The sequence below is a fragment of the Colias philodice genome, chromosome 2, assembly GCF_061535455.1.
Source record: "Colias philodice isolate Cphi_HAF_F1 chromosome 2, ilColPhil1 Martin Lab GWU primary, whole genome shotgun sequence".
NCBI lineage: Eukaryota > Metazoa > Arthropoda > Insecta > Lepidoptera > Pieridae > Colias > Colias philodice.
In genome coordinates this window covers 2,467,715-2,479,935 of record NC_143087.1, presented here as the reverse complement: position 1 = coordinate 2,479,935, position 12,221 = coordinate 2,467,715, and the positions used below count along the sequence as shown (strand labels likewise).

At 32.2% G+C, this 12,221-nt stretch overlaps 2 protein-coding genes across 3 annotated transcripts in view; both read right to left on the bottom strand.

The window, feature by feature from the left end:
• LOC149490199 (uncharacterized) overlaps positions 1 to 12,221 on the bottom strand; it is a 245,421-nt gene that overhangs the window by 160,644 nt on the left and 72,556 nt on the right. The gene's annotated exons all lie outside the window — the stretch shown is intronic.
• The window catches only part of chinmo (Chronologically inappropriate morphogenesis), a 65,235-nt gene that overhangs the window by 19,868 nt on the left and 33,146 nt on the right, over positions 1 to 12,221 (bottom strand). For both annotated transcript variants that reach the window (XM_089701181.1, XM_089701187.1), the window contains exon 2: positions 5,157 to 5,302. In XM_089701181.1, the coding sequence (XP_089557307.1) occupies positions 5,157 to 5,277 (121 nt within the window). In that variant the 5' untranslated portion in view covers positions 5,278 to 5,302. The remainder of the gene's footprint in view (positions 1 to 5,156; positions 5,303 to 12,221) is intronic.

Genomic DNA, 12,221 nt, shown 5'->3' with positions numbered 1-12,221 from the left:
TTAAAATGAACCAAATTCACTACAGCCTACGGAAAACGCATCGAGTCGTATCGACCCGCGGTATGTGTGTCGCCCCCACACCCCTCCCAACAGCTGACGATCACTCTTGACTTTTAATTCACCTCCCAAATTGACACAGTGCACTTGTGAAATGATTTACAGGCGAAATTATCCCTAATGGTCAAGTTAATGAGGGTGCTTTTGCTGTGGACATTTGAGTTTAATTTTGTAAGCTGAATAGTTTTTGAAAAGGTGAGTCGTTAAATAAAAGGTATAAGGGGATTTTAGACTTAGAAAATATGTAATGATCTGAATTTTATTAATATAAAATTATAGAAAAGACATCTTCATAGAATCAAGTAAAAAAATCTCTCTAAAAATACTACGCAGAAACACAGTACTCATTAATTCCGACATTATGCTTTAAGAATTCAGAATAGTATCACATTTTCGACATGTTTGTATAAAGGAAGCCACATATTCATACATTAGTGAATTCATCAAATGTCTACGCCGTTACATTTACCATATAAGCTGTTTCAACTTTGCATAATAAGCGGGTAGTTACACTAATGTATACTAGAAACTTTTAGTTGTGAATTTTTCATATAACCTTACTTGCCAGCCCTTTAAAAGAGGTATATCGAAATCTAAAGATAAATATGTAAACCCATAAATCATCTCCAGGGATTTTATTCACGCATGGTCGATTGGATTCGTTAGCCGATATAGAGTAGGTACTTGAGGTCAATGACACTCGAGTGGTACATAATATTTATGAGTATCGGCTGTTTTGATGTCCGTAAGTACCTGTGAAGTTCAAATCGGTATCGACTATGAAACGGTTTATTGTTCCATTCGTAGAAGATTATTCTTAGCTCTCTGTGTATTTAATGTAAAGTGATATGGAACCTTTAAACAGTCGCAAGCATCTTTGTTTCTGAACATACGATTCAATCCGGACAATGGTCAGCCTTTGACAACCCAATTCAAAGGCCTTCATTAACTTTGATACATTACTCGGTTGATCACAAACTGAACGACAAAGAAATATTATAGAACTAAGAGATACTCTGGAGAACCCAATTACTAAATAGAAATAGCTAGTAGTCTATCCTTCTTATTTGAAATCAATACAGCAATTGCTATTATTATATCAGCTCTAAATAAATACATGATATACTTCTATATTTAATCTTATGTCAAAACAGCTATAACATGGTCTATCCATCATCACGATCGATAATTTCAACAATTACTATTATACCAGCTAACGTAATATTATAATATAAGATTATACCTATGTCAAAACAGCATATACCCCAACGAGCCCCGGTTCCCACGCGGGAGTCCTCCCTCACCCCATCCCCCCGACCTCGAAAACTTCAGTCAGCGAAAGCTTACAGGTACGGAGCAATTAGTCAAGACTGTTTGCGGTTAGTTAGTTCTTCAAGTTAATAGACGGATAAACAAAAACAATAAAATCATGCTGGGTAAAGATGGGAGAGTTCACGAGCGATATTATTGAAGGGATTTTTAAATGTAGAAATAATAAATAATTTGGAAAATCCAAAAGTGCACGCCTCATAATTTTTTTTAATAAATATTTATTAATTATTATTTTTGTTTATTTAATAACAATTAAACCACATCGAATCAGACCCTGAAAAATGAAAGGGTTCTATTCCTGAGCATACTCAAGCGTAAGAGAAAAAAAAAGACTCGATTAGTAAAGTATTTCGGTCGCTATCGTGTTAACAAGAAAAAGGATCCGCACATACAGACACACGGACGTCCAAGACAGAACTTTTTTAAACTGTTTTTTAACTAGTTTAAATAACAAAAATGACATCAAAAATATCATGAACGTTAAAAATAGTGTTTTTTCTTAATATGTGTGTGTATGTATTATCTTACAAGTGCAATGTATGATACATAAAGACATTTTAAGTTTGAAAAATCAGATGTTTTGCGCGAAGTGACAGTAGTACCCACCTCAACGCTTCGCTTATGAGGCGTGCAATTGGATAGAATATTAACTGTGGTATATTTTACAATTGTAAAGTAATTAAATCTTTGCTGGTTGCAGTGACATACGTAGGTATATTGACTATTGTATATTATCGAAATTTTTTAGTATCTCGTCGCGTACTATGAATCGTTTATTATCACTACATAGTTTAAAAGAAAGACGCTTTCTCAGTGCCTATGTATGCTTAAATCTTTAAAAATACGCAACGGATTTTGATGCGGTTTTTTTTAATAGATAGAGTGATTCAAGATGAAAGTTTTAGTATATAATTTATTATGTTTTAGACAAAGCAGGCGAAGCCGCGGGCGGAAAGCTAGTCTACAATAGAATAAATACTTCTTTAACATATCATTATTTTTTTCAACATTACACGCTTTAAGTACCTTTGTTTTATAAAAACTTATATCCTCTTGTTAATTATTCAAATGAGATATTAATTCGCAACACTAGTACTAAAATATGTATAAGAAAAAATTAATTGTCTCCTTATCATCACAAAGTTTAGATTTTTTCGATTCTATTTTATGCCCCATTGTTATTGTTATGTAATATATTTTACAAAAACGTGCCATCTTAGGGCACTAGTCATATAAAGCTTGTCCTGTATAAAAATTATGAAAATCTGTAATTTATAGTAATATTAATTATTATGTAAATAAAAATTCAAACGGTCTCAGAAAATATGAACAAAAACAAAAACATTTGCACGATTGCAATATTTTTTTTTGTGCATTTGCACTCAGATGGGAAAAAATCCGTATCAAAATTCGAATACTAGGTACTTTCAAGATTGATTAAATAAATCTATTAAGAGAAAATACAACAGCATCCTAACTGTCTATAAACATGTTTAATGCTAAATAACTATTCATTTTGTTAAAAAAACAACATATTATACCTGTGAATTTTGTTCAAAATAACTACGCTGTAAAAAATGACGCAGCAATCATTATTACACGTAATACAATCAAAGCTTACTATTTATACATACTATTTCCAACTGTAGGTACTTAAAATGTTGCATCACAGACAGGCCTTGATAATTGGATGCATTCGTCATTTGTTTTGGAATATTTTCCTAGAGATAAGATAAGTAATGCGTAGATATTTGCGACACGCTTCATTTTTTATTCTTGAAAACCCAAACAAGAATTAATGTTTATATTGAATACTTCTTGGAAATGCATGTTTATTATAAATATGAAATACGCATTTAATATATGTATTTTACAAAATGAAGGAATAATAATTATGGTCAATTGTATTGCCATAACTATAGTTTTTAACATAACAATTGAGAAATTATATGCTACGAAATAGACAGATATTAAAAAGTATCATATTTTAAAACTTCAATCACTTTTTGAAAACTTATTGAAGGAATTTAAATAATTTGCGTTTTAATGGAGTAATGCTATTTTATATAATGTATCTTCATTTTGCAACCTTCTACATAAACTATTTTTAGATGTAAAAAGACACTTATTACCCAATAACACAGAAATTCAATTATAATAATGTTCCTTGATCGAATGTCGGTCAGCCGATGTCAACATGAGTGCAAACACAGGTGCACCCTTTTTTTCCTTCACTTTCATAGTACGATGCGATGGTAAAAACGTTTTATTTTTATAACTTACAGAAAAATACTAGAAAATAGACAACTTTATACTATAAAAATGATAGGTATCGGAATACAATAAGAAAACTAAATCGAACTTTTTTTTAAATGTTTTTTTTTTTGTAATTTCGTCGGCGTTAGCTTCCATCATGCAAAATATTATAAAAATAAAATAAACAGATAATGAGAAACCTTCAATCGAATTCATACATGTCCTTGGTTTATGCATGATGATAACCTCCGCAACCAAAATATCATTACACGTGTAGCTTATCAAATAAAATGCACCGATAAACAAAAAAACATATTATCGTAAGATGATGTCAATAAACTCTTTATTATTTGCGTAAAATAGCCAATATTTTGCCTTGAACGGTGATAATAAAATTAATATAAACGTCTGATTAATAAGATCAGAGGATTTTCATGTCACTTGCGAGTTGCGAATCTCAACTTCGTTTGAGATGGATTTTAATAATTTTACGATTTGCCTTTGCTTACAATATTATTATCTGTAGGTATTTTTGTAATCATTCTATTGACAAAACATTCTAGACTAATTATTATACAAAATAATTTAATACCGTGTAACTAGTTAAATCCATGAATGGTTTATTTTCATAATATACTAAATACTGCGCAATCCATACTAATATTATAAATGCGAAAGTAACTCTGTCTGTCTGTCTGTCTGTTACTCAATCACGCCATAACTACTGAACCAATTTGCATGAAATTTGGTATAGAGATATTTTGATACCCGAGAAAGGACATAGGCTACTTTTTACCCCGGGAAATAGGATAAGTTTTATCCCGAAAATCCCACGGGAACGGGAACTATGCGGGTTTTTCTTTGACTGCGCGGGCGAAGCTGCGGGTGGAAAGCTAGTATAAATTATAAATAAATATTAAATACATAATATTATGTCGTACCAATTATTATATATTTTTTAAACATTTGGCTTGCATTTGCCGTTTAAGGGAACCAATAAAACACAGATAAAGCTATTGAGCTGTTATGGTAAAACATAAAACAAACAATACATGAAAATAAATCAAAAACTTACACCTAACATCTTATTGAGTTCGCGTCCAATTAGCGCCTTTGGCTTCAGCAATGCCACAGAGTATAAATATTATATTATCTGCATAAATAACGCGGCAATCGAATGACGTTAGTTGACTTCCGTAGAAGTTTGATTCAATAGAAAACATTCGTTAAAATATTATCAAAGCCTCTTTTTCTCATTGTGTAAAATATTTTAAAACTTCTTCAATCTTTTCAATCCAGTTGTGATGTTTTAAAATCAAACATCAAATAACATAATTTTTACAAAGTTTGCAAAGCATTTTTTGTACTTAATAAAATACTTCCTTCAGCAATCTCATCAGCGATATCAGATCATAGTCTTGTTATTTCTCACAGAACTAAATCTTGAAAACCCATTTTTGATTTTTACTGTAGATAGTAACAAAGAAATATAGCTGTAACTTTAGACTTACCTTCGCAATACAGCGTGACATCGGCAAGGCTCTCCGAGTTCCATAGATTTGCGAACGAGGTGGCCAGGTTCGAGCCGAAGCTGTTCCATTTCAAGCAGTACTGCTGCTGCTGGGTGTCCATGCCCGGGCCGCCTCGGATTCCTGCCCTGTTGATGAAAGTATGGTCAAAATAAAAATAGCCTTTAGATTTATAGAAGTATAACATAGTAGTTATCACGTAGGTAATATTGTAAATTAAAATAGTGCGTTAACTATTGGATTAGTTGTGACCTAATTATGAAAATGTTTGTAACATTACCCAAAGATATCGAAAAAATGTGTTTGTCCAAGAAATTAACAAGATTTCCTTCAAAACGCTTATTCTGACTTAAGTAAATAATTAAAATTAACTTAGCAACTGGTTCACGAATGACGTCCATGAGAATAAAAAATCAATTAATAAAAAAAAACTTCCACAATTTTAGGCCTATATAATACCAAAAAATATTTATTAAAATAAAACCGTTTGCATAATTCAAATACCTGTTCAAATAAATGCTATTGGCATCGTAAAAAATCCGCATCAGGTTTTATAGTTCAACAAAAATATAAAACTAGTTCCTTCATCAATGACATTATTTTTTCCTCCTTAATAAAATGCGCAATTATAGAGTTACTTTGATTAAGTTAGTTTTTGTTTTTATGCTGATTTTATTCCGTTTCTTGGAATTGTTATCCTGTGATTATAAACAAGCTTGGAATTATCTTGATTTATAGTAGTGATCTGACTTTTTTTTCGTATTTATAAATAAATACGAAAAAAAAGTCAAGAAATTGACTTTAAAAACTAAAGTTTTTAAAGTCAATTTGAATTTGGCACATTAGCATTTACAAGAAAAGAATGACGACGATTTTTAATTTATTAGGTGCTGTCAGGTTTCCTTTACGGAATAGGAGAGGAAACAATATTATGACATGGCGCATGGGAACCTTGTTTTGTGACAAAATCGATAGTTTATTACAAACAATTGTTTCCCTTATGATTTTAAAGATTTCTAGATATTATTCATTCATCATATTTCTAGCTACATGACCTATAAAGTTCCTCAAATTATTATCAATCGATTTCATAAATGCCGTGCAATGAATACGTAATATGCAGCCCGACTATTCCCACGATTCTATATATTGATCTTTATTCTATACCAATTATGGCAGGTGGTAATTTTGTTATTACCAAAGTTTAAAAATTGAAATTGTTTCTAGCGACTTTACACAATGTTTGAATAGAATATTATAGGAATACAGGTACAAGATCGCTTTCATACAAGTAAATTAAGTAATTCATCTATTGAATTTAATTGTCTTAACTCTGCCAACTTATAGGTAGATACCAATCTAAACAAAGATCTGAAAGTCACTCAAAACGATTCAATTATCAAAGTACGAAGAGATCACAATTTAGAAGCTGCACAAGATTTTACAAAATCTTTCAGTCAGCGTTCACTCAATAGACAAAGGGCCTGCAGGGCCGATCGGTATCGATTCAAATCCCAACTCCGTTATAGGCTAACTGTATATTTGCATGCGTGCACGTATTCCACCAGTGTAAGTTGAGCCTAGTAGGTTGCGCGGATCAAAAGCGTCAAACGTTAGGGGGGAGCTCAAGTGAGGCTGGTCGTAAATTTCGGCTGCGACCTGATTCCGGAATGCAGCGCGCGCACGCGTAGAAAAGGGGGACCGGTGAGGGGGGAGGGGGGGTGCATCGAGTTGCGCAAAGCGCACGGTCACTTGCAGGTCATAATGATAGAATTGTTTTAGAATTCGACGCTCGTTAAGTGAACATTTTAACGGTACTTTTGTATTGGTATCGCAATTGAGTTATGGGTATTTGATTGTTCGCTGCAGGGTTTATGTTTTGTTATGGTTTGTGTATTTCTGCAGACAACATATTTTTATGATAAAGAATAAAGATTATCCTATAAACAAAAAACTTTAAAGTTTATAGTAGTAATTTCGAATCAATAATTCACCGATACCTACGAGATCCTCTGTTCTTACAAACATATTATTTGAAGCATAGATTCAATTCAATTTTCTCTTATCAGAATAAGCTGAAGCAAAACATTGGGCACAAATATACGGCTCAATTGAAATCTTAATATAGGCAAAGTTTTCCCGTTTGCACTGCTATAACATTTGAATAGATTCCGATGGTTTTTGCTCCGCAGAGCATGTTAACCCGAATAAAGACCGGATGTGCCGCATCTAACCGCAAATATTTTCCCCCTTTTTTGCTTCATTTGTGCCTATATTCTGTTTTATTATATGCTTTTGTTTTAACTGGGATCGCCGTAGTAAATCGACCTTCTTATTACATTTACTAGCTGTACCCCGCGGTTTTACCCGCATTGCTCCGCTCCTGTTGGTCTTAGCGTGATGATACATACCATATAGCCTTCCTCGATAAATGGGCTATCTAACACCGAAAGAATTTTTCAAATCGGACCAGTAGCTCCTGAGATTAGCACGTTCAAACAAACTCTTCAGTTTTACAATATTAAAATAGTATAGAATGATGACGAAGCCCGAGTTCCACTGCACGTATCGCGATGAAAACATACGTTCTACAAATCTACATTTTGATATGAAAATAATGAGCATAATATATCATAGTGATACGTGAAGGGACTGAAAAGAAGGAGGCGACCTACTGCGTATTAATTTATTACAAACTTTCATAATATATTTCGTTTATGATTTTATAGATTGCACTCAGTCTATAAATTTAGAAACATGTATTATTCGACTTTATTTTAGTTATTCTAGTTTTTATTGTTTTATTTTATTATTAATGATTTATGTATTCAATTCAGTTTACATATTATTAGTAACATAGGTACCTAATAATAATAAAAAATTGTGCATGTACTTACTAGTGTACACACGTAAGAAGTGAAACTTCTTTATGACCTTATTTTTCAAAAAATAATTTACTATATGCAACTTTACAGTAATACGTCGAATCACGCGTGGTAGGGATAAGAAAAAGATGGCGCGTAACGGAAAAATGTCACGAGTAACGAAAAAATGTTACACTAAATTTTTTTCCAACCCCGATAAAGAAGTTTCACTTCAAAAAAATATAAACAAATTTAAATTTCTTCGGGTGGCTGAGTCAGACAATTAATCTCCTCTCGTAAATCGTGATTACCAATTATCAAGAATGTATGAATGATAAAAGAAAAAACGTTTGACCACAGATTACTAAATAGATATTACAGTTTGACGCCGGGTATTTAAAACTCTAATTCATTCATTCATTCATTCTTAAAATATGTAGTTAGTACAAATAACGTGTTGTGAAAGTATAACAACACTAGCTGTGCCACGCGGTTTCACCCGCATTGCTCGGTTCCTATTGGTGATAAATGGAATAAATGGGCTATCTAACACCGAAACAATTTTTTAAATCGGACCAGTAGTTCCTGAGATTAGCGCGTTCAAACAAACAAACAAACTCTTCAGCTTTATAATATTAGTTTAGATTACATACTTTAAACCTTAATCATTTGATGTTACTTTAAAGCCTTTTTACTACAAATACGTATATTTTTATACGTTTTTCTCTCAAATATGAATGAAATGAACAAACACGCTGCATGTGTGACACAGATCCGAGTTATCGCTCGTTTGTAAATAGGTAAATGGGTCAAATGCATTGCGTATGTTATCTTGCTTCGTGGGAACTTGAGCTACCAAAATATATTTTAGTAACGCCTAGTTAATATAGTCTGTGGTATGATAATACCTCTTTGTATTTGTTTTTATGTTTAATATTGGAATTGCAATCAACGCGTTAATCAAGGCAAAAAAAAGGACAGATCCGGCGGACAGATCTGTGCGTGTATGGCTATAGCTATTAGTCATTTTTAAAATGAATTATTTTAATTACGCACGCTTTAATTTTCTTTGGCTCACCTTTATGTGACAAAATATGCAATAAATTATTTTAACTACATTTTCGTGTTTTTTGTTCATTTTCTATTACTCTTACACAAAAATGCGATAATTTCCTTCCTCCAACAACACTAAATATAACTTTATCTCGAATCATTCACACAACTATGTATCATGTTCCTAGAAGAATTTTAAAGCAATTCTTTGTCTCTTTGGTGCGTTTTGTTACGCAAGATTAGACGTGTCGAAACTCATGCACAAGCGAGTTTTCTAAATTTCAAACGTGTCGGATGCATTTAATTATACGCAATCTTTTAACAGATGTTTATAAATAAATACGGTGTTACATAAACATAACAAAAACTGAAAACGTTATATAATAAGATGAAATTATTGTATTGTCACCGATCCTTGGTAAGTGTACAAAAATTACAAGTGGGTTAAAATCGAGTCTAAAGGAGTTGGTTACATACTCTGTATAAATACAGATGAAGCTCATAAAAGCGTGTTAATAAAAAACATTGCAAATAAACAATGAAGTAAAAATAAGTACAAGACTAGTGATTGATGATTTTCGTCCCAATGGACTGTTAGATTCTCTTGTCAATTCATTCTTTTATCTAACTTTTATCAGTAACACCAATAATTTGTTATATTTTTAAGAAATCTATCGTTTCTTATAAATTCGCGTATAACAATATTTACCTTTTGTTACCATTTAATGCATTGATAAGATTAGATTACTTTTACAATAACCGATTTAAAGGCGCCATCAAATTAGTAATTGTCGAGAATTTGTGTTTGGTATTTTGATGAACTTCGTCGCGCAAATCGAAGAAAGCGTTTAGTTATGTAACAATAATAAAACAGTATTAAAGTATAATTTAACGGATTAAAATCAATCAAATATAAATTATCAATTGTTTTCAAGTATTGACAAATATTTAATGTTCTCTTTTTAAACCAAGCAAATGAACACAATTCTAATGAATAATTGAATAGATTTCCAAACTTTTTTTTACAGTACTTAGTTCCAATTAGAAAAAAAATCGGTGGGAAAATCATTACAATCATAATAGCTTTTAATTTTCACCACATTATTGGTTATTCTAGGTAGCTATCGATAGCTATTTTTTTTACAAATTCTCTAGCTCCATTCGAACTAATTCCATATTCATATTAAAACAATACATATTTTCATGGATCCAAAACTCCCTACAAAGGTACAAAGGTACGGTACCAACTTTCTACTGCGTTTTGAACGCGGCACGACAAACGAATAGAAAGTTGCAAGTACGTTGCATTGCGTATACGCATCGGTTGAAATTTGAACTATGTAAGAAGTTTCGGTCCGATGACCCACTTTGGGACTGCGTTTTGAACAAAGAGCTTATGTGTGTGCGTTTTTTGTATAGGATCAGCGATTTGCATGTGTGTGAGTTTTTGTTTGTCGTTTGTTATTGTAAATCAGAGGCGGCTCGTGACAAAATTTTATGGGTGTTCACTTGAAATAAAACACTGAAAATACATATCTCGATGGAAAATACATGGTGTAAAGCACTCGATGGTGTAAAGCAGTACATTTATCAAAAAAATTACTTATAAAGGAAATACATACGTCTTTCTTTTTGGTGTGCAAAAATATCTATAACTTAAAGCGACAAGACATTCGTAAATGTCTGTTGTTGCTTTCATCACAACCACACAACCACGGTGTTTTCACATAATATTGTTCGGATTTAAACACACGCGTAGGGTAATTGCGCTGGTTTGCCGTCCAGTTTCGGTTTTCGTCCATTTGACTGACCTGCTACAATCACGTGCGTAAAACTTGAATACAAACCTACCTTCCCGCGCAAGTTTGCACTTTTTACGGTCCTTAATGTGTAAGCAACAGTTCTATCAACATCAAAATTTGATTTGACAAGAAGAGAGTTCAAAAAATTAACGTAAAAGTGGCCGCTTCCCATCCGTGCCTTGCAGATGTCATCGCGCGAGAGAAAAATTTGCCGGCGAGAAAAGTTCATGGTAAGTTAAATCACTGTTTTAGCTAGTTAACGTAATGTTTTTGGTACGTATGTTTAGTTATAAGCCTATTAAACGCAATTAGAAGTGTTTATCATACTTTTTTTATAATACTCTTCGAAAAATTAAGTGGACGGATACTAGGTTACCAAATTCTCAAAATATTTGGTTTTCGTCCAAGTGGACGAAAACTCAAACAGCTACGTGAATATTTGTTAGGTTCTTTTTACTGTATCGGACCTTTAAAATACTGAATAGTTTCTCCCGAAGTGATCTTTATTGCTATTAGTTTAGATTTTTTGGTTTCCGTCCACTGCTTTGTCAGTGCTGCCAAAATAAAAAAATATTTAAAGAAGTGGACGAAAACTAAATTTAGCTTTAAACGTTTCAGTTTTCGTCCATGAATGAGTATTGGAGTGGACAAAAATTAAAAATGGCTATTCTTTTGCAGTACTTTTCGTCTTTTTTACGTATTGAAAAGTTTTCTATTCAGTATCTTCCTTATAAATAATTGGTGAGGGCCAGAGTGTTGTAGGTACCTAATATTGTCATTCATTCAGTCATGTATCATTCTCCTTATGTGAAGTAGAGTCAATTATTCGTGGCATAAATGGGGGTAGGTCAGACATAATACACTGTATTTTTCTTGATTATCATTCACTTGAGTATCATCTTTTATTCTAGGTCTGTTTTGCCAATGCAATATTTTTTTATTCTACTTACTCAACGTATCCTAAGAAAAATCTTATTGTTTTTAGATGGCCTCGAAGGAGTCTAAGAAAGCTAGAAAAAAAAACGCTACGTACACTGAAGAATCTTAAAGAATAAAGGCATCAGTAAGACAATAATGCATAGTTCAGTAAGGTATAGTATAGTTTATTTTAGTAGCTAAAACGTATTATTATGGCTGTGTTTAATATAGTACGTTTCATTTGATAAACAAAGTATTAGAATGAATATTTCTGTTTTTTTGATGTAATTTCTCAGTCCTATAATTATTACTTTATTCATTTACATTGTAAGTAACGCATTCCTTTCTTTATTACGAACTAGCGGTCCGCCCCGGCTTCGCCCGTGGTACATATTTACGTTTTCTCTACA